This window comes from Geotrypetes seraphini, chromosome 4 (assembly GCF_902459505.1).
Source record: "Geotrypetes seraphini chromosome 4, aGeoSer1.1, whole genome shotgun sequence".
Classification (NCBI taxonomy): domain Eukaryota; kingdom Metazoa; phylum Chordata; class Amphibia; order Gymnophiona; family Dermophiidae; genus Geotrypetes; species Geotrypetes seraphini.
Window position 1 is genome coordinate 196,309,134 of NC_047087.1, and position 22,828 is coordinate 196,331,961.

Genomic DNA, 22,828 nt, shown 5'->3' on the forward strand with positions numbered 1-22,828 from the left:
TTTGAATGTACATCCTTAAGCAGTGAAGGATTTCTAGTCCCCCCAGTCCTGCCCATTGAAATCAGTGCTGCAAGTCCCATAATGCATCAATGGGGTGATCCAGGACTGCTCAAAATCTCCAGCCTGGAACTGGGGAACTGGGCATCTTTGAAAACTCCCAATATATCCCATTTGCTAATGTTTCTTAAAGTTGTCCTCAGAAAAAGTGATTCTGAAAGATGAACAACTGGACTACTGTTTTCCTATCTAACTCCTGTCACTTTATCTTATCTATCTATTTATATGTTCCATCTCTTTTAGCACCCTATGCTGTCTAATAAAATGTTTTATGCACTATGCCACAATGTGTACTATTATCTGAATAATTTGTTTACTGCTGAAATTGTATATTGCCTATGTCCAGACCATTCTTGCTGAACACCACCTTGGATGAATTTCTTCAAAAAGGCAATAAATAAATCCTAATAAAATCATATTCCTCTTTCTGACCAAATAGGGATCTGAAGGTGTGAAACTTTCCAAGCAGGTAAACTGGAATATCTACCGACTTGGTGCTAATTGTCTGTTTCCATATAGCCAGGCACGGTAAGGGTGGGGGAAAGTTGTTTGAGGGAGATTAGGATGAGGCCTTTCAGATACAGAGGAGATCCAATTAATACAATTAAGCTGCTTGTTTGGAGAGAATGAAATAATTTGATAAAGCTGGTTTCAGGAGCTAGCCTCTTTTTCTGAGCAGATATCTCTTCAGTATTATCAAACTCCTTGCTTTCTAGCCAGAAGATCTGAGGGAGTTAGAGTAGGTATGTAAATGTATGATTTCTGCTTTTATTTAACTTAATGCTATTGAAAGAACATGTTTTGGATGACTGCAAGCCACTTTGTTTAGTGCTAGTAAAATTGTGTTATAAGCTTCCCAATCAAAGCTAGGTCTGTTTCAAGGCTATGAACTTGGGTTTATGTAGAAAGATGTTGGGGTTTGTTTGTATTTTACCACTGGTGGTCTTCTCTTGTAATAGGAAGGAGGTGGTTCCCTTATGACTGAAAACTTCAGTTCATATCCTTGGGTTTAAGCTAACTATTTCTAAATCATTCTTAATTCAAATGTAAAAATAACTTTTTGCAGAAATGTACTAAGGGAAACAACTGAGTACTTCAAGATCATCACTGAAGGAAAGAAGGTACTGATTTCATGTATTAATCTGTTAATTTTTGGTAGTTTATACCACAAGTTGCAAATGCTACCATCTCCTCATCTTTTTACTAGTTATCTCCCACCTATACTTTATTGGCTGGATTCTATGAAATCCTCTTCAATTTTGATTGTAGTAAAAAGGAACTTTCAAAGAAGAGTGCCACAGGGGAAAAAAACCCCAAAAACGCTGACTCATTAGGTGATACTTAACTTGATAGGTAGGATCAAAGTAATCCAACTTATTTAAGGTGAATAAGTAAAGCCTGGTATTACAGGGTGCCAACTAGGGTATGTGCCCTGGGCCCCATTTCATAGAGGACCTAAGCTTGCCTGAAGGGGTTTTAGGGCTCTTCTGTCCTGGGCTCCTATATCTTAATGCTGGCCTTGTGATTAAGGTTGCTAAGAGAACAGCTTTCTGACCTAATTTGCCAATAGAGGGAACCTTTTAACTGGCAGTGATATATATTGGCCAACAACTATTATAGTATGTACTCTGTGTCCATCTAACTTGGTGTGTCAGTCCTCCTTTGGCACAATTATAATCTAATACACCTGGAGTAACTAACTAAAACTTAAAATAATGACATAAAACCTTAAATTGAGCTCTTGAACATCTCCATGTGTAGTCAGTTTAGATGTGAAGGGCTTGAGAACAGATTTTGGAGGAAAACTATAGGTGTTGGTATGAATGAATATTAAACTTGCTACTAAAATAATCTGATCTATAGCTCTCCAAGATAACTGCTTCTCCCTACCCCCAAACTAGTCTAATGAACATTCAAACAACCCTGTTTTGAAATAGGCTAACTTCTCTTGCCTAGAAGAGGCTACACACTAATTGCTTTCAGAGGGGCAGCATTAATGATAGAGGCTGGCTGCAGCTCTTCAAACATGAATTTTAAGACAAGAGCCTTTTGTGGGCTATTTTCATTTATAAGTCTTTACCCAACGTGTGGTGGACACCTGGAATGCGCTTCCAGAGGATGTAATAGGGCAGAGTACGGTACCGGGCTTTAAGAAAGGATTGGATAATTTCCTGCTGAAAAAGAGGATAGAAGGGTATAGATAGAGGATTACTACACAGGTCCTGGACCTGTTGGGCCGCTGCGTGAGCAGGCTGCTGGGCACGATGGACCCCAGGTCTGACCCAGTGGAGGCATTGCTTATGTTCTTACAGCAGCCCCTGCCAACCTGCGGCCCTGTGTTTGTGCGGCCCTGGTCAAGGGTGATGTAGTGTTTTCCTCTGCTGCCCCTGGATGTTTACCATTTTGCCGGCTCCCTCCTCTGTCTTGCTGCAGTGTTTGCGCATTTGTGCAGCCCCAGAAACATTTTTGTTGGCCAATGCGGCCCAGGGAAGCCAAAAGGTTGGACACCCCTGTACTACGGTCTTTACGAGCACTGTTTCACTATCATATATCATGTTTAGACACTAATATGATTTTTCACTAGGTTAAAGTTCTTACAAGACTCTGACTCTTTTCAGACTGCAGAATTGGCTTAAGGCATGGCTCAGGATGATAACACTCGGCCTTCATACTGGCAAGAGTATGGTGTGCTTTCTTCTCTAGACAACTGTTGGCACCACTGCAGGTCCAAATGCAAGAAGGTTTAGTTTTGTCAAGTATAGTACAAAAGGGAAGATGTCAGCTGAGCAGTATTGATGGTTTTAGTTGTTTGCTCTAGAGTACACACACTCCCTGGTTTTAGTGGTATGAATACCTATGACTTTTCATGCTGTACTGTAAATGTAAAGTTGATACTGGTGATGAGCTAAGCCACAACTTAAGTAGCTTAAGTTCTGTGTGTGATTTGACAGTCACATACCTTGATTTCTATCCCTTGCAAACTGCTGACAAATAGATATGGGCCAGAGAGACTTCTTGCACATATCTTATCCCACCAGAGAATGTGCAGATTCACTCCTTTTCCCATAATATATATATATATTTTTTTTTTTTCTTTTTTGTTCTTGACGCCTTAAATTGATCCAAATTACAGAAAACTATGTTCACCTTGAAACTCTCAATTTCTGTAAATGGGGAGTAGGGGTTAGAAGCTATAGTTTTGGATTAGTTGGTGGTTGTTTTTTTTTGCACTTAATGACCTTGCAATGGTAAAGGGAACAAGACTAACCCATCTAATGCAAGAAGTGGTATAGTAAAGTCCAATAATGCACTGTGGCACCACCTTTTTTGAATGAGTATTCTAGATAGTCTCTTAATATTGAGATGGCAGAAATGCCAAGAGGGTAATTCAGAGACCCCTTTCCTCCTTGTATTGGATAGGTGGACTTAGGTTTTTCTCTCCAGACCTGACCAGTACTAGAGCAGATATTATTGAAGCAGATCACTCTGGTTTTGTGCTAATTTTAAGAACAGGAAGAGACTAATGGATGCAAAAAGGTTGAGGTATCTTAAAAAAAAAAAAATAGGATTTCTTAAGATCCTTTAGGAGTTCATATGTAGTTCATATAGATCCTTTAGGAGTTCATGTCTCGGTGCTCTACATGTACTAAAATGCCAGACATTTTCCCCAATATAGAAGCTTATGCTGAGCAGTAATGTGACATGTCTTACTAACGTGGACCTAGCTGACTTGGGAGAAGAATCTGGCAGACCAGATTAAGTCTGGAGCATGAGCTATTGAAGCTCTTGTCTACTGAAAGCAATAGAGGCTTGGCAATTGTACCTGTGGGAGTGGTAAAAGGGTGTATGCACGATCTTTCAATCTTGACTCCTGGAAAGTCCATTCTACATCTCTCACACCCATAAGAACATAAAAATAGACCAACGGTCCATCTTCATGGTCGCCAATCCAGGACACAAGTACCTGGGACTTGGTGTCTACATTTCTGTCCCCACTACACAAAAAAAATAATTTGGCTCTCCAACATGTGTATGTACAACGGTCCTAAACCATGTCATGCATAGTAAAACTCTGGACATGCTAGTCTGTCAACAGTGTGTGGCACAGTGTTTAAAGCTACAATCTCAGCACCCTGGGGTCGTGGGTTCAAACCCCTGCTGCTCCTTGTGACCCTGGGCAAGTCACTTAATCCCCCCATTGCTCCAGGTACATTAGATAGATTGTGAGCCCACCAGGACAGGCGGGAAAATGGTATAGAAAAATGAATGAATAAATAAATTAAAAAGAATATTCACAAACATCTTTATATGAGCCACCTTCCTTTTTCTCTTGTGTAAACAGAATTAAATGAACCACCTTCCCTTGTCTCTGTCTAAACAGAAAACTAAACAATGAGGGAGCTCTAACTTGAGGAAGAAAATGCATATGCGAAAGGAATGTACTATAGCAGGACTACTTTGTGTATTTAACTAGTTAACCACCTCTTTATGAAAGCTGGCTTTCACTTGCTTCCTGAAGCAAAGGTAGCTCTTGGGCATAATTTCAGGATATGGGAGCAACTACTGCAGTTTTGCTGGCAGGTGTCGCATGGCATGATTTTTCACTAGCAAGGATATTCTTAGGAGAACCTCAAGACTTTGGAAAGTGCATAGAGGTAGATCATGGGCACACTTCCCTAACTGGGTCACAACTCCAAATGGGATCACCCCAGCCATATTTGGGGGTTAGTCTTTTGGGCATATCATAGTCATGTGTCCAGGCTTCTGGTTTGAGCCCACATTTAAAACTAGGCCTGCATGTAAGATGAGGAATGACAGCTGTTGGTACTCTTGGCTTTTAAATGCTGCTGGCTTGGACAACTATATAGTCTTGCCTGATGGTATGGACTGACCATGCCCAGTACATGGTTATTCCTTTGAACTGGTAATAGAATCACTGAGTGCTGGAATGGGTAACATTAGAATTCCTTTCTGAAAAGCTATTCAGCTGTTTCTCACACAGTAGGTAGCTCCTAGAAGCACACAATACCCTTTTCAACTAAAGGTGACACATTTTCCCTAAGTTTTTTTCATAATCTTTAGCCGGTGCATAAGGAAAAAAGCACATGTACATCTTTGGGACTGCTCAGAACTAGAGAACATAATACCCAATTGAAGCTCGATTGAATAATAATAATGCAGGATTGTTGTGGCTTATAACAAATCTTCAAATTCTACTCATTATTTTAATAAAGGTTTGCTTAGGCTTCAACTTCTATACCATTCTCCCAGGAAAGCTCAGAATGGTTTACATGAATTTTGAGGTACTTGAGCTCACAATCTATCTGGGACAATGGGGGGGATTAAGTGACTTGCCCAAGGTCACAAGGAGCAGCATGGGTTTGAGCCCACAACCTCAGGATGTTTAACCACTGCACCACACGCCTCCCCTGTGAACCAGAATAGAAGTGACAGTACACATTAAGCCAGAGGCCTGACAACCTAGTGTCTTACCCTCACTACACAAGTATTTGATCAGCACATAATTGGATGGTCTGAATTCTTCTTTTTACAGTTTTAAAGCTTGGACCTTCAGGACCAGGTGACAAAAATGCTTGGCTTCTTCTTTCTTCTAGCAGGTAAATTGTTGAGGGTTTTTTTTTTTTTTTTTTTGGGGGGGGGGGGGTGGATGAGGGTAGGAGGGACATGCCTTGAACTCTGTAAATAACTTCCATATTTTTGCAAGAGATTCTATAGAAAGCTATGGTGACCTGATTGATTGCACATAGAATAAAGATTATACATACCAGTCCAGACCTCATTAACCAGCTACCTTAAAATCTTTACAAAAAGCCCTTGATACCAGTTCAGCCTTTCGTCTCTTGGTAACAAAATTTTGGAATATGACTTTTTGGGATACTTCTACTATTTATTTCTGTAGTAGTGCTGTATGTTTAACATGTAATACAGTCCCTGCTCAGAAGAGCTTACAATCTTTAATTTGGACAGACAGGACATATAAGGTTGGAGTTTCTAGCAGAGAGAACAGGATGGACAAGGGTGTGGGAGTTAGTTAAATACAGCCTTGAAAAAGTGGGCTTTTAGCATGAATTTGAATACTGCTAGAGAAGAAGCCTGATGTACAGATTCAAGAAGTCTGTTCCAGGCATACAGCACAGCAAGATAGAAGGGACGGAGTCTGGAGTTGGCAGTGGAGAAGGGTACGGATAGGAGAGACTTAATGGGTTAATGATGTTCAATGGGAAAGCATAGGGAGAGATGAGGGGCAGCAGATTGAATGCACTTGTAGATCAGTAAGAGGAGCTTGAACTGTATTTGGAAATGAATGGGCTTGATAGACCTTTGGTTTGTCCCAGTATGGCAATTATGTTCACTGAAGTGCCTTGAGGAAAGGGTTAATGTGAGTATGGCAGCTCTCGTTGAATGAATTGAAAGGGGGAGAGATGATTGAGTGGAAGACCTGAGAGAAGCAAGAGGTGATGGGTTTTGAGAGTGTGCTCGGAGAGGACATATTGTAGTATTGGAGAAAGAAATGGGCTTTAGTGTTTTGCTGGATCTGAGCAAAGTACGTAAGTCCACAATGCTGGAAACAAAATTGAAGTATCAACAATAAAATGTTGATGTGAATGCATAAATAAGCTGCTTGAAGCCATGCTGTGAATAGAGGCTGATCTGTGGTTCATATAAACAGTCGGGCTCATGTCAGATGAAGTGACCTACTTTGTATCTTTTGCTGGAGAAGGGAAGAGAGTGAGCAGATTTCTGCCATGGGTAAAAACTAACGGACCAGAAAAAGTGTGTGTGTACGCAGTAAGGGACCGGGAGCAGAGTAAAAGGGTGAGTCATGTGCCAGGACGTGGAGATCGAGGACAGAATAAAGGGTGAGTTTCCCATTTTAGGGTGGCAGATAAAAGGGGTGAATATGGCAGGGGTTAGGAGCAGCAAGCCATGAGAGATGGGGAGGAAAGATATAGGGGGAGATTGGGATATTGGGTTTGGAAGACTTTAGGGCAGACAATTATGGGTCATATTGGGATTTAGAGAACTGAAATTGGAGTGAGGGAACTGAGGAGACTAGAGCCTGAGAAAGAAGACTTTCGGGCCTTGTGTGGAATTCCTACACACAATGTTGCCGAATTTAAAATATTGTGTGCAGAATTCTGCCAGGAGTAAACTACATAGTTTCTTTTTACCAACGTCTTGTCTGTTGGGTTTATTACATTTTATAGCTAGAGTTTCTTTTTCTTTTTTTTCTTTCCCCCCAAAAGGTATTTCTTCATGTTTGTGTCGGAACTCCAGTTCTGGAATCCAGGAATGTAAGTAAAATAGTAATTGTGGTGATGCTAAACAATCTGAAACGAGACAGAAAAATGCCATCTATAAGTTCATGCAATGGGGGGAAGCAGACATAACCATTTTCTTAAATGAGCTGTAATAAGTACACCCCTTCCAATGACTGCTTTTTAAGTAAGAAATTAACTGCCTAATTTTTATAATGAGGAAAAGGCTAATGTGATTCATATAGTCTAGTATGAACTGAGGCCTGGATTCTGTAAATGGCACCTAAATCTGACAGCACCTAGAAAAATGGCACCAGCCATGTGCCAGTCATGCTTAGGGGCATCACACCTAGCAGTACCTATGTAAAAATTTAGGTGTCTGAAATGTGTAGGCCTTTAAAAACCCTGGCCTACATGCCCAGCATCTAAATTTGAGGGTGGGTGGGAAGAATCATGCTTTAATGGCACCCAAGTCATGCTCCACCCATAAAAATGCCCACTTAGGTGTTGGGCACCGCTAAGCACCGTGCGATAAGCAGTTATCTTTTATAGAATCAGGTAGGCACCTATTTGCCCAACTTTTTTTTTTCTAATTATTGAAACTTAAGGGGATTTTGCCAGTTAAGTGCCCTTTAGAAAATCTGGGCCTGAAGGACTACCATACCTAATGTGACCATTTTATTTTTTTCCTCAAAACAGGACAGGAAACCCCCCTCCCCCGACCCCCAGATCTCTCCTGGATGCTAACCCAGATCCTTCCCCCCCCCACACACACACACACAGAACCCATTAAATATAGTGCAAAATAGACAGATATAAATCCTCAAAACTGACACATTTTAATCACTAAATTTAAAATAAAATCATTTTTCCTACCTTTTGTCTGCTGATTTCATTCTCTGGCTGCAATCTCTTTTAGCATTATCAGGCACTGTGATAAACTGAGGCAAAGAGAGAAAAAAAATATGCCTCACTGCCCCTCTCCCCCTAAAGCCACCGCTGCCATACTCCCCTAACTTAATTTCTTTCTCTCTCCTTGCCTCCCCCCACACCACCGCCACCGAAAATTTCTCCCTGCTTCGCTGATGCAGCAACAAGACTAGCTGAGGAGAGTGCAGCGCCTGCACAACGGCCGGCCTAGAAGCCTTCCCCCAACGTCAATTCTAACGTTGGAGAGGAAGTTCTGGGCCAGGTGACCTTCGAACCACAGAGTCATGTTAGGTCTGTTCAGTCATGGTGCTTTATCAATAAACCCCTTGGGGGATTGCTCCATGGGGATTGTTCATTGTCATACCTTCCTTTTAGAGAATGACACGGTGACAAAATTCATCACCGTTCCCGCAGATAACTGCGAGAAACCATCTTCATATCATTCTTTAAAGAGCGAGGGAAGAATCAGAATATGAATGGCCACAACCACTGACCCTCAAGCTTTGCTTTGAAGAATGCTGGTATAGAAGGACTGAGGTTGAAATAGACACTAAAAAATGACATGGGATTATTTCCTGCGGTTATCCACGGGAACGGTGATGGATTTTGTCACCATGTCATTCTCTACTTCCTTTTTCTTTTTCAATTTTCTCTGGTTCTACCTGTCGCTCTAGACGTTGGTGCCATCAATAAATGGAATAGATTTAAAATCCATTGCATTTTTTTTTTTTTTTTAAACACTGACCATAAGCATGTGGTTTTGCCAAAATGTCTTACAAATCCTTGGCTATAGGTGTTGCAAGATCATTACTTATAGGATGGCATTTGACTATCTTGTGCTAAGGTTTATGGAATTTTTCATAACTGAAAAACAACTGAAATTTTTTTTTTTTTTTTTTTTGTCATGAGTTTCTTTTTGCTTGTACCCAGAGCTGAATGTAACAATTTGCTCTTTCAGCTGCACTGTCTCATTCGATTTCTCCAAAAATGTATGCCAAATGTCCAGAAGCTTATGCCAATTACTGTGTTCATGGTTCCTGTCGTTTGTTCATATCGGCGGCAGCAGCAGCTTGTATGTAAGTAAAATGGATGGAAACTATACCTTTTTTAATAACATTTCAGTTATACTTTTAAAATCTTTTTATTTTTTTTAATTTATATCCTGCTCCCAAAGTGGGTTTCAACATGGCACATACATAATCAAAACATACATAACAATCATAAAAATCTAAACACACACACAGTAATGAAAGCTAACAGCATAAAATTTCAAAGAATAGGCAACCAGCCACACACAAACATCCATTCATTCTCTTCACATTAGGTATGGTAGTCATTGAGATTTGCGGTCTTTATTGTAAATAGCACATGCCAGGCTAGGTCCTCCACTGGAACAGATGCCATTAGCAGCAGAGGAGATGGAAGGGAGAGGGTATGGTGGATGAAAGGGATGGGGAAGAAATAAAACACAGGCGAGGGGGAGAGATGGTGGACAATGGCATGGAGGGAGGGAAGGAACAGAAAGGGAGAGAAGTTGGACACAAGGAATGGTGTGGAGGGGGGATAGAGATCCTGAATAGGAGGGTAGTTGAGAAGAGAATGTGAGAGATGGTGAATCCTAGAGTGGTGGGGGAAGGAGGGAGAGATGCTGGATGAAAGGGAAGTTGAGAAAAGGAGAGATGGTGGGGTCCATAGCTGCAGCTGCGGGGATGGAGATGGAAAGATGCCAGACCTCCAGGGGAGGGAAGGGAAACAGAAGGAGAGGACAGAGATAGAAGATGGATGGTTAGCACCAAGAAAGAAGAAAATGACAAATAGGCAAGAGACCCTGGCAAGCAAGCTAACAGAAGTCAATCAGAGCCTGGGACCAACAAAAAAGTAGAAAAAATAATTTTTATTTTCGGTTTTGTTATTACAATGTCAGATTTGAAGTGTGTATCCTGCCAGAGCTGGTGTTAGACAGCGAGCGTGAGCTAGGACCTAACAGAGAGAAAAGTCTCTTATTTTATTTACACCACAGAGCCAGCATGGGGTTGGAGACGTTATAACCTTTACTTCTAAGACTAAGCCTTAGTCACTTAGGGGTCCTTTTTATTAAGGTACGCATTTAGCACGCACTAAATCGGTTAGCATACCTTAATAAAAGGACCTCTAGTATCTTAATTAAATTCAGCCCACGACTTAAGTTCTTTTTTTTTTTTTTTTTAAAGATTTTAGGCCCCTTATGTTATTGAGTTTGACACCCCTGGCTTAGAGGGAACTAAGGTGTACAGTTCAGTGATCTGTGAGAAGCCCTTTAAGATCAGAACCAGATGCCATGACATGTTTTCAGTGATGCCCCCCCCCAACTCTGGAACACTTTACCTCAATATATGAGAGGAAAAGGACCTTAGTCTTTTTAAAAATAACTTAAAAGCTTTCTTTTTAAAGATGCTTTTAATCTTTAATTTATATTTAAGCAGTGAAGTAGTGGCCCCTAAAAGATACATTTTGCCCTCCCTTGTGTTCTTTCCATTTATGGGTCTCTCTTCCTTCTTTAAAGCACTAACTTTGTAACTTTATCCCTTCACTCCTTGTGTATCAATTTTGTCTGTAAGTTTGTCAGTCTAGCCCATTATATGCAAATTTTAAATAGTTTGTCTAAATTTATGTTTATTTTATTGTAATTCGCTTAGTAAATTTCGAATAAGCGATTCATCAAATCAAAATAAAACTTGAAACTTGAATACACCAAGTAGATAGTTATAGGAAAGAAATTGCAGCTTAAACTCAGTAAATATGTTCCATCAATACTAGTGCACATTTTTAAAAAAACTTTGCCCATAAATTAATATTAAATACCAGCACTGGACCTATGAGTGTGAATAACATGTAATATGTTGTGGGGAGAGAATAGAAGGCAAACACCCCCCCCCCCCCCCCACACACACACACACATACACACACGTGACATTCTTGGGATATGGTGGTCAAGGGAACATCTCTGCCAGCTCTTTGTAGAGGATGTGTTGAATAGAGTGTCAAGGGTTGGAATTTTTCTGGGGCCTCTCATCCATGATTTCTAGACATTTCTTTCAAATAAAACTGTTGGGCCTTTGTAGCCCAGGCTGGGTCTAAAGGCGATCTTGAATTGTCACTAAATGAGTACATATAGCTAACCTTTTTTTTGTGTGTGTGTGTTTTTTGCTGTTATCAGTTGAATTTAAAAGGGTTCATGAAGTCAAAACACTTCCTATACTGGAAACTAATGATACTTTGTCTTGCTTTCTAGATGTTTAAGGGGGTATAATGGAGATAGGTGCCAGTATGTGGACCTGCTGCATGTAATGGCAAAGGACCCACATGTCCTCAGTGTTACAAGGACTTCAGCGATTGCTGTTCTCATTGTGTTGGCTTGCTTGACTAGCATGAGCTTTGGCATATAGTGAGTATAGATGTCTCGCCTCTGCTGCTATACATGTTTGCCAGGCCTAGTTCAACAGCTGAACTTCCTGAGTACTTTTGACTCTGGTCCCAAGATGCTGTGATTATGGCTGAAAAAGCCAAATCCTTCTGTGGTGGTGACTTGTGAGCCTCTGGTCCCAAGATGCTGCCGGAGTGTGTACTCTTCCAAATCATGATGCACATTTATTTTTGTAAACTAGATGTTAACCACATTACTCGGACTTTTTATGGTGTATAAGTAACTTGTCAGTTGGTTTTCTGTCATACACTTTCTTTAGTCTGGGTAGTATCTTTAAAACTTGGCTCATGTTTCCTAAGCCTGTACTGGTATCGTAACTGCATGGAGGTAGAAAGATTTTGGGGAGTGCAGACCTCATGGTAGGACCTCATTTGAAAAGCATATGCATGCTACTGCTTGTTTTATCAGCATTTATAAAAAAAATTGTCACTGTCTTGGAAAAGTTTAAAAGGTTATCTATAGAAGCAATTAATACACTTCTGTGCAGTGATTTGGAATATTTGATATCTTTGTGCATTTTCCCCCCTAGCTTCTGCATCAGAAGATATAACCATCCAACTCCAGCTCTTCTGGATAACTGCGATGACATCAAAGGTTCAAATTCTAATACTAGTTAGTTCCATTTCTTGCCTTTTGAGATATTTTAGATCCTGGATTTAGTTTTTTGATGTTTTTGCCATGCAAATAACCTGAAATTTGGGCTAAAAGTGCACACGCATACAACTTGACTGGATACCTTCATGAAGCCATACATTTTAAGTGGTGTATGACTGGGTTCACATGGCTCTTGTTCTGCCTGCCATATAGGACATAACAGCCTTTATTCTAAAGGCTTAGGGGAAAACAGCCAAAGATGCTATAACAAGCTTCAGGATTAAAAAAAATTATTTGTTTCAGCCAGTCAATATTTAGCTGGTAGCAGTCAGCATGATTATGCACTGAATGTCATCAACTAAACTAGACCTGGATATTCAATACCAGACCATGTCCGACATTGGCATTGAATATCTGGGTTTGATCAGACTGCAAATTGGCTACTGACTCTTATGTATATGGGTCCTGGCTGAATACTGGGCAGAGCCTGCATACAGGGATATGTAAGGTCTTCCTAACCTACCTCAATCTCCTGAAAATAACAGCTCCTACCCAACTTCCCCTCCCAGGCCTACCTCACAATCCCCAGTCTGGGGGTAGTTGTAGCAGCAGTGATCCCCAGTCATTCCTACCCATGCTGGGGACCTGTTTTAAAATACTGTAGCTGCTATGATCTCTTGCAGTAGGTGTCGCACTACTATATAGGTAGGAGCTGCTGTTGTCAAGTTGGGGGATGGGAGCAATTCTCTCAGGGGGTAGGAAGGGGAGAGTATAGTATTTATTTCTTCCATTTGTGCGTCACACATACCAAGCTCTTGGTGACATTACAGAGGAAGGGGTTAGAGGGTAGGGAGGACAATGGAGGGCAAGAAGATATAGGAGAAGAGGATACAAGCGATATGGTGTCAAATAGATGAGTTTTCATTTTTTTTCCAAAATTTGATGTGGTTAGGTTCCGTCCTGGTCATTTCAGTAAGGTCATTCCAAGTTTTTGATGCCTAGAAAGGTGAACATGGAGTGGAAAACACGCTTGTATTGTAGATTTTTTGTGGAAGGGAGATTTAGAATTATTCTGTTGAGGGTTCTGCGGAAAGTAAACCATGCCTTGGAGAAGAGCTGGATGAGGAGCCGTGGAGTTTCCGTAAAGTATACAGTGAATAATGCTTGAAGGTTATTATATAAGCTGCAACCTATAAGGTGAGCAGATGCCAACCAACATTGTGTTTTGTCACCCACATAGCTAACTAGGCAAAATTAGAAGCTATTTGTGCATCTTAACGTGCCTTGTTAGTTATGCATTAAATCAACTATTTTCTCAGAATACACCCACAATATTTTAAGGGAAAGTTAATAGATCATTCAGAAAACTCATCAATATAAACTTTTAAAGTGTATTTTAAACAAGACTTCAGAGATGTCGCTGAAGGCTGTTATCCTCATTGCCTAGAAGAGCTTTACACACCAACTTCCTCATAAGTCATGCATAAACATTTTTAAGTTTAATAATTTTAAATAGGTTTATAGTGCAATTTAACCTCCCATAACCCTTATCAAACCACTTTCAAAAGAATAGAGTAACACTTAGCTTATATTTAAACATGTGTCTGTCGGCCGGGGGGAGTAAATCTGACATGTTTTGCCAGACAATAAATGGCTTTTTCAAGGATTTCCCCTGCAAGAAATGACAAATCAGAAGCTAGAAACAAACTAAATGAAAACTATTTACCCACAAACCTCTTCTTACCTCACTATGCCAAGTAAAGTCCATGGAGGCATTCAGTTTACTCGGCATAGTAAGGTAAGAAGACTTATGAGGAGGTTGGTGTAGGAATACCCCACATAGGAAATACACACACGCAGTCTTAAGAGTTGCGAAGGAGGCGCTCCAAATGAATGGTCTCTCCCCCTTTTTATTGAGAATCGTAGCTCCATTAATTAGTTATTGTTCTACAAGGTTATAATTTCATAATGCATTTACAGTGAGGATTAGACCAAGGTAACTTATTGTTTACATATTTCATGTTTCTCAAAGCTATTATCTCAAGTGACTTATGAATACATAAGTTACAATAAAGTGATTCCCAATGTGTACATTTCTGATATATGTTCCAAAGGTTATAATGCATGCTTCTTAAGCTCTCTTGATTAGCCTTATAGTCTTAAGTCAAGGCCTGCTCAGGCAAAATCTGATTGTTGCCCATATAAGGGATGCTTAAACAAGATAAGAAATAAGGGTAAATGTGTGTCAGGTTAATATGTGACAGGAAGGGAGGAGAAATGCCTCGGCATTCTGTCACAAGGTGCAAACCTTGTCCTTGCTTAGAATGTATACGGGGCAGGAGGGAGGGGGCATGAGAAGCAGGGCCTAGATCCGTACACAGGGCCTAGGTCAGTGTGCTGACCTGGCTTGGTTCAGAACCGCCTGTGTGATGACCTTGCCTGTGTTTTGATGCCCTTGATCAGAACTTATCAGACCTCCATCCCTACAGGTTGGTGTGTAAAGCTCTAGGCAATGAGAGGATAACTGAGCCTTCAGTGACACCTCTGAAGTCTTGTTTAAAATACACTTTAAAAGTTTATATTGATGGGGAGCTATTTTTTTTTCTTTATGATCTATTAACTTTACCTTATCTTTGTTTCCTATCTGTGTTTAAATAAATTACAAAATACTGTAGGTGGTATTCTGAGAATAGCTGCTTTAATGTGCTGATTATCTTAGGATAAAACGCTGTTGCTTATTGTGTTGGTTAGTTATGCAGGCACCAGTACTGAATATTGCCAGCACCTGCACATCTCCCAGCTCCTCTTCAGCTCTGCCTCCATAATGCTCCCCTGTCATCTTTTTAAGATGGTTGGCTAGTGCTGATATTCAATGGCATTGAATACCAGTGGCCAGCCTGCTGAGTGCAATTTAAGCAGGCAGGAGCCTCTCAACTACATAACAGTATATTGCTCTGAAGAGTCCAGGTTTCTAAAAGGTGGCTTATTTACAATTAGATGTATTAATATTCTTGTATTTGTCCTATTTAGTGAGGTGTTTGACTTTTTGTTTTGTCTTGGCTATTTTTAATCTCTCATAGTGAAAAAACTAAGTCTAAATTCCTAGCTTTTGCATGTGGCTTTAAAAGTGGTACAAAATGGGAGCCATACCTCTTTGGAACACTTAAGGCTCCTTTTACAAAGGTGCGCTAGCGGTTTTAGCGTGCACTAAAATGCCACACACGCTAGCCACTACCACCTCCTTTTAAGCACGTGCTAATCGTGTGCATGCACTAAACACTAGCGCACCTTTGTAAAAGGAGTTCTTAGTTTCAAATAAGGACTTAAGTATAGCCATACTGGGGCAGACCAATGGTTCACTCACAGCCCAGTATTCTACATCCAAGCGTAGCCAATCTAGGTCTCAAGTACCTGACAATCCCATCAGGGCAAGACTTGGTAGCATGGGAAAGTAGTGGCTTTCCCTGAAGCTATTTTAATAGCAGATTACAACCTATTATCTCAAAGAAACTGTCCAAACCTTTTTTAAACCTAGACATGCTAAACTGTTGTGACCGTGTCCTCTAACATCAAGAACTGACTGCAAATATGACCACAAAGCAAAACGGACTTTCAGCTAATATCAAGCAATGGTGTTTGCTAAACAGACAATTTTACCAAAAGAAAGCTTAGTGGCCAAAGCACTAGCTGTATCTTAACTTCTTTTTTTTTTTTTTTTTTTTTTTTAAATCATGTGTTAAGTTTTGTGGGGAGGTTGTTGGGGTGGGGGGGTTGTTTGTTTGTTTTTTTGAGAACCCTTAAAACTGTTCACAATATTTCATGTAAGAGGGAGAGAAAAATGACTCGTAGCACAATAACTGTTTGGAAATCACATAGCTCTTCATAATATGCTCCAGGCTTTCCACACTTGACCTGAACATACTCTTAATATAGCGGCACAGTGAGATATTCAGATCCATGGGGATCAATAATCAAATAGATTATATAGCCACATGTGATTGGCTGGGAAGCCACAGCACACTGGTGTGGTTGGAATATTTTGTAAGTTGGTCTACCATTGGTTGCTATGGAAGTTGCATCTTTATAACAGAAGGAGGTGGTGATGCATAAAGTTCACATAATGCTAAATGTCTGATTAGGGGACAGCCTTTAGGAATTGTGCTGAAATAAAGCTACCCGGTAAAGCACTACTCCATGAATGTACATATTGTAATTGCTATATCTCATAGCAGCACTTTAATCTCACTATGGGCCTTTATTAACAATTTTCCCATAATCCCAAATGGGAGAAAAATCTCCTAAACTCCCTATATGTGCTCCTTAGTGTAGCATACAGAAGAAGCTTTGTCTATGGGTGTTATAATCTGCAATAGCTACACTGCCTTGACGGTTCAGAGTGGAGACAAGGAAAACACAAAACCTGAATTATGGGTCGGCATTAAAGCTGATTGTATAATTGGCATTAAAACTGATAACTTAAGCTTGTAGTCAAGAGTTCTTAATGATATAACATACTATAGTGAATATTTATGCCCCTAATTTGGGTCAGGGGAGTTTATCATCACTGGCTTCCTTATATCCTTCACTACCAGGAGGGTGCCTTCATAGTGGGTAGGAATTTTAATCTCATTTTGATACCAAGATTAGATAATAAGCATGGGGAGGGGTCCAGGGAGGAAGAAGCTTCATACATTTCTTGAGCTGCATGGCAGGAAAATCATGTGGGGGATGAGGACGGTGGCGCTATGGCAAAACTTTCGCAGCCTGGGAAATGTAAAGGAGCAAATCGGTATATGCAAACAAACCAAAAACACAAATGTAGAAAAGCTGAATTGAAGTGAAAATTATAGAAGCAGAGACATTAAAACCTATAAACTTTTGTCTTGGCTCTGGGCATATTAGCAGAGCACTGGTTTCCTGCCTTTTTCTCATAACTATTCAGTTAGATCTTAGGACTACAAGTTTGCTTTTTTTTTTTTCTTTTCTTTTCTTTCTAGTTATATGGAATTGTGTGTGGTGTGGTAGGAATGGTTTTTGGTATCCCAAGAATGTATGCTTATGAATGTATTGGAGCAAAATTTAAACAGTATTGTAAAGAATATATGCTTTGTTCAACTTTAGAATATATTATGATCTTTTTAGATTATTGGGCTGTGATGAGTAAGCAAACACTTAAGATTTCAATGTATTAGTGTTACAGGGTTATATAGAATGTGTTTGGCTGTTTTCAAATGTAAAAGGGCATGTGTAAGAAGTTGGCACAGGGTCTCACTTATCTTTTCTGCACAGGCACATTGCTACTGTATGCCATGCTAAATCAGAAAATCAACCATTTTGAGTTGAGCAGGAAACTGTTGTAAAGTAAGCTTCATAATTTTTCTTATAGTGTTTGATTAGGTAAGGGTCTTTCTATATATAACACTTCCATGATATTCAGCTGCACAGCAATAGAAACGGAGTTCATTCTGTGTCCAAGTTTAATAGCAACATGCCTTGTATTCCTTATCTTTGGCTAACAGTTGACATCATCTCTCCCTTCCTCTGCACTAAGAATGGCTAACTTTCAACATGGCTAACTTTCAACATGAGGGTTAAAGCACGTTGTGCTGTGAAGTTCTAAACTCATGTAAGAATATAAGAAATTGCCTCCACTGGGTCAGACTAGAGGTCCATCGCGCCCAGTGGTCTGCTCCTGCGGCGGCCCATCAGGTCCATGACCTGTGAAGTGGTTCCTGACCATTTCTATAACCTACCTCTGCTTCTATCTGAACCTATCTAAACCTTCCTTGAACCCCTGTACTGTGCTCTGGCCTATCACAGCCTCTGGAAGCGCGTTCCATGTGTCCACCACCCTCTGGGTAAAAAAGAACTTCCTAGCATTTGTTCTAAACCTGTCCCCTTTCAATTTCTCCGAGTGACCCCTAGTACTTGTGGTTCCCCACAGTCTGAAAAATCTGTCCCTGTTTACCTTCTCTATGCCCTTCAAGATTTTGAAGGTTTCTATCATGTCTCCTCTTCTCTAGGGGGAACAGCCCCAGCATTTTCAACCTGTCAGCATATGAAAAGTTTTCCATACCTTATCAGTTTAGTCGCTCTCTGGACCCCCTCAAGTACTGCCATGTCCTTCTTCAGGTACGGCAACCAGTACTGGACACAATACTCCAGGTGCGGGTGCACCATTGCACGATACAGTGGCATGATGACTTCTTCGTCCTGGTTGCGATACCCTTTTTAATGACGCCCAACATTCTGTTAGCTTTCTTTGAGGCTATTGCACACTATGCCGATGCTTTCAATGTTGTGTCCACCATCACCTCCAGGTCTCTTTCAAGGTTGCTCACCCCTAGCAATGATCCCCGCATTTTGTGTCAGAATTTTGATTCATTCTTTCAGTACATAAGCCACTTTCCTGTGACATATTGGGTAGTAAGATTTTCTTTGCCTTTGTATTCCTATGCATATTGCATATGAGGAAAAGTAGTCAGTAAAAGCATGGTTTCAGTAACAGTCCTGAAACCTTTCTGCCTTTTTTCCATGTATCCTATACTATAAATGATATAGGATGCCTCATATGGAATGGAACTGCTTTAACCAATTGCGTGAAGCTTGAGGATGATATCATATAGCCACTTATCACAGACAGCTGAGAACTTTGAACAGTTAGATGATTTGAAACTTTGTCATATGATTGTATCTGAGAACTTTATGGAAAGGCTGCATTTGTAATTGGCTGTTTTTGATAAATATTGAATGAATATTTTCAATTGAAAATGCATATAATTGTAAAATATCTTGATTTGGGGTATCCTTGTTGGGCAAGGGGTTAGTGTTTTGCCCCCTGCTCAGGGAGTGTGATATACATGCTAGTCACTGGTGCAAGATGCATATTTGAGAATTGATCTTCTTTTTGGATAAATCCTTGTTTTCCTATTTGTGTCAAAGCAATTTTACATGGTTGGATCATGCCCATTTTGAGCAAAGCTATTTGAAGAGGGAAGGCATACAGAGAAGTATTTTTGGGCACCTTTAAGTCTGCTTGATGATCCTGTAGTAGTGAAGGTGCAGAGACATCTAGAGGAATATTTGAGCTTCAACAATGTGGAGATTTCTCCTGAGACTATTTGAGATGACCTGAGGCTACAATAAGGGGGCACCTTATTGCTTTTACAGCCCAGAGATGTAGGAAGCATAGGGACGAGGAGCTTGAGTTGAGGTGCAGATTTAAGGGGAAGGGGAACTGTTCAGTCAAGGTTTAAAAGAGGCCAGGAGACAGTTTAGGGATAGTCTACCTCCCTATCCCTCCTCTCTAAGTATAATTTGGACTTTTTGAAACGGAAAATATATTGTGTTTAATAAAGTGAATAAATTTAATGGCTGAACTGTGCCATATTATGAACAATGTTCTTTGAATTAAGGGAGCTATGGGGCTAGATATTTAAAGATGAAGCAGGTATTGGAACTCGCTTTGTTTAATTCTAAAAGGCTCTTTATGTCTGAGGGTGTGGGAGCGAATGGAGATATTGAGAACTATCTTGTGGGGCTGCAGTTGGGGAAAACTGAGGGGAAGGAAATATTATTGGATCACCCAATTATGAGAATAGAGGTGGTTCATGTCAATTATGCTATGAAAGCCTGCAAGTCTCCAGGGCTAGATGGGTTTCACAGTGAAGTCTGGGTTTTTGTTTTTTATTGGTTAGGTTTTTGTGTTTATTTTTTATAAGCAGCTTCATCCCTAATTTTTTTGGTCCCCTTATTGCATTTGTGGAACACAATTGCTGTAATTTTATTCAACTTGCCAGAATTACTGTTGTTCCAAATGTGGGTAAGGATTCCATGCTGCGTGGCTCCTAGCACCCAATTTTCCTGCTCAGTATTGATACAAAGATACTTATTTTGGCAGACAGATTAATGAGCTGGTTACCTAAGCTGGTTCCTTCTAGACCAGTCTGGGTTTATGGGGCGCATTCATCACATAAGGGAGTCAAATTTCATAGCCCTAGGTGAGTTCATTTACATTTAATATCAGAACAAGGGTGTTTTTTTATCAATCACTTAAATCAATTGATTCCTACAGAAAAATGGTTGCCTACTCAGCAACCAGTATCCATTTTCCCAATAAATATGGGAAAAACCATTTTTTTGATTGCACAAATTTGCATATCAATTTTTTTCCCCAAAATGAAACCTGGCAAAGAAAATGTATTAAAAGTACTTCTCAAGATTGCAGTTCAGTCATATTTTCCTTTATATCCTCAGAGAATGTGGTAAAAGTAGTTAGCTCAGAGTTTAACAAAGGTTTGGATAATTTACTAAAGTCACAAGTCAATAAGATGGACATATGGAAAATTCACTGCTCATTTCTGGGACAAGCAGCATGAGCCCTATTTTGCTCTTTGGCAATCTTACTAGTTGCTTTTGATCTGGATTGGTTACTGTTTTAAACAGCATACTGGGCTAGATGGATTTTCGGTCTGTATGGCAACTCTTATTTACTGACTATATTTTTAAAGTCCTGGCAGTGGTGTTCGGCATCGCTGCACCATGTGCCCTTGCTCTTCCTTGCTTCGTGAACACCTGCCCCTGCATTCCTCTTGAAACATTTTGCCAGAGTGAGCAGCATCTTTTTCACCTGCTGCTCATACCAGCAAAAATTTCAACAGTTTGTCCTCCCCCCTCCCAATATGACTGCCTAGCATACTTGACACTAACTCAGGGGTGGGCAACGAGGGCCGGAATCCAGTCAGATTATTAGGATTTCCTCAATGAATATGTACGAGATCCATTTGTATACAATAGATCTCGTGCATATTCATTGGGGAAATCCTAAAAACTCGATTGGATTCTGGTCCTCGTTGCCCACCCCTGCACTTAACTGAAGAATTTGATCATTGCTGTACCCAAGCTACTTTCTACAATTTCTCTAAAGTATTAAAGGCTTTTTTTTTCTTTTTGCAGATGTTTAAATGCCAAGAGATTTACCTGAAGAAGTCATCTGGTGACAGTGCATTGGTCCTGAAATTTTAGTTGTTTAGCTTGACTTTTATGTAAATTTTACTGTTGTAAGCATTTTTAATTTAAGTATGGAAGCCTGTAATTGTGTGGTTGCATATTATATAGTGAAAAAAACAACTCAGTAGATAATAGGTAACTGTTCATAAGCTTAAACAGTGGCCAATATGTTTCTCGGTGCCAATCATTTAACAGTCCTCAGCGATACCACCAGGGACTCAATACATTCATAGTCCATTGCTTTAAGTGTCCTCTCCATCGGACCCTTTTTAAGCTATATTTTTTCTATTCAACTTTTTAAATTTTAAATTAATGTTTATACTATATACAGAAGTACTTAGCTTGGTGGTCGAAGTGCAGGGATGTTAAGCCAACATGTTTTACCTATATGGTTTTCTCAAGGCAGTAATCCCTTCCTGCTTAAAGCAACTATTTAAGACCACTTCTGTATATAGTTGAAACATTAACTTAAAATAAATTAAATTTGAATAGAAGAAAAAAATAGCTTACAGGGTCCGATGAAGAGAGGACACTTAAAGCCACTGACTACGAATGTATTGAGTCCCTGGTGGTGTCGTTGAGGACTGTTAATGATTGGTACTGAGATACATATTGGTCGCTGTTTAAGCTTATGAACAGTTACCTATTATTTTCTGAGAAAACAACAACTCAACAGATAAGTTCTTTAGAAGATTTGAGTGCCTTGGTTAATTGCATTTTATATAGGCCATATTTTTGTTATTGGTTCCTACTGAAGGAAGCAACAGCACTTATTTTGGCTTCAGTGCATTTGGCTTCAGTGCACCTGACTATGAATGAATATAGATGGCCTCCTGGGTACTTGTTAGCAATATTGTGCTCTGTGTGCATGGCTAATTTCATGCTAATCAGTTGCTTTCATACGGGTTGGAACATGTTGCAGCAAGAATACCTTTTTTTTTTTTTTATTGGACAGCTATATATTGGGAATACAGCAGGATATATGCCATGTGGCCTCTCCAAAGAGCTACAACTTGTCATAGCCACCAGTGACAAGTAAACTAAATTTTTGTACTGGTTAACTGTATAGCTTGGTGGGAGAAGCTATATTTGGCTTTTGAATGTGAGGCTTTCTGAAATTTCATTAGGCATTTTTGTTTTGGTATATTAATTTTTATTTAATAAAACAATTTTTATTAAAAACTAAACTAATTCTTGACTCTAGATCATACCAGGTTGAAAACAACTTTTTCCCACTTGTCTCTTTTTGGCATCTCTGTTCCAGGTTTAACTCGTCTTCTCTTAGGGGGTGGAGCATAAATGAGTTTCTCTCCAGCTAAAATGTACTGTTTGTTCCTTTCTAAAGCCCTCCTTTACAAAGCTGCACTAGCATTTTTAGCACCAGCTGTGGCGGTAAGAACTCCCGACTCTCATAGGAATTCTATGAACATCGAGTTCTTACTGCAGCAGCTGGTGTAAAAACGCTAGCATGGCTTTGTAAAGGAAGGGGTAAAAG

The 22,828-nt window shown here is 39.9% G+C and overlaps 1 protein-coding gene across 3 annotated transcripts; it reads left to right on the forward strand.

Moving 5' to 3' along the window:
- The first annotated feature begins 699 nt into the window (after nt 1-699).
- On the forward strand, nt 700-22,520 carry LOC117359835 (protransforming growth factor alpha-like). 3 transcript variants are annotated; one of them, XM_033943179.1, is made up of 8 exons: nt 700-800; nt 1,124-1,178; nt 5,612-5,675; nt 7,326-7,373; nt 9,226-9,343; nt 11,539-11,691; nt 12,260-12,342; nt 21,280-22,520. In XM_033943179.1, the coding sequence occupies exons 3-8, from the start codon at nt 5,648-5,650 to the stop codon at nt 21,285-21,287; spliced, it is 438 nt and encodes a 145-aa protein (XP_033799070.1). In that variant the 5' UTR covers nt 700-800; nt 1,124-1,178; nt 5,612-5,647; the 3' UTR covers nt 21,288-22,520. The 3 variants fall into 3 exon arrangements, with proteins under 3 accessions (XP_033799070.1, XP_033799072.1, XP_033799071.1); XM_033943181.1 differs by having other exon boundaries at nt 12,260-12,324; XM_033943180.1 differs by lacking the exon at nt 1,124-1,178 and having other exon boundaries at nt 707-800.
- Nucleotides 22,521-22,828: the final 308 nt, after the last annotated feature.

Excerpts from the sequence above, each read along its gene's own strand:
- LOC117359835 (XM_033943179.1), top strand. The coding sequence starts at position 5,648 with ATGCTTGGCTTCTTCTTTCTTCTAGCAG. Across the intron at positions 7,374-9,225 it reads CAGTTCTGGAATCCAGGAAT|CTGCACTGTCTCATTCGATT; the intron begins GTAAGTAAAATA and ends TTGCTCTTTCAG. Across the intron at positions 11,692-12,259 it reads AGCATGAGCTTTGGCATATA|CTTCTGCATCAGAAGATATA; the intron begins GTGAGTATAGAT and ends TTTCCCCCCTAG.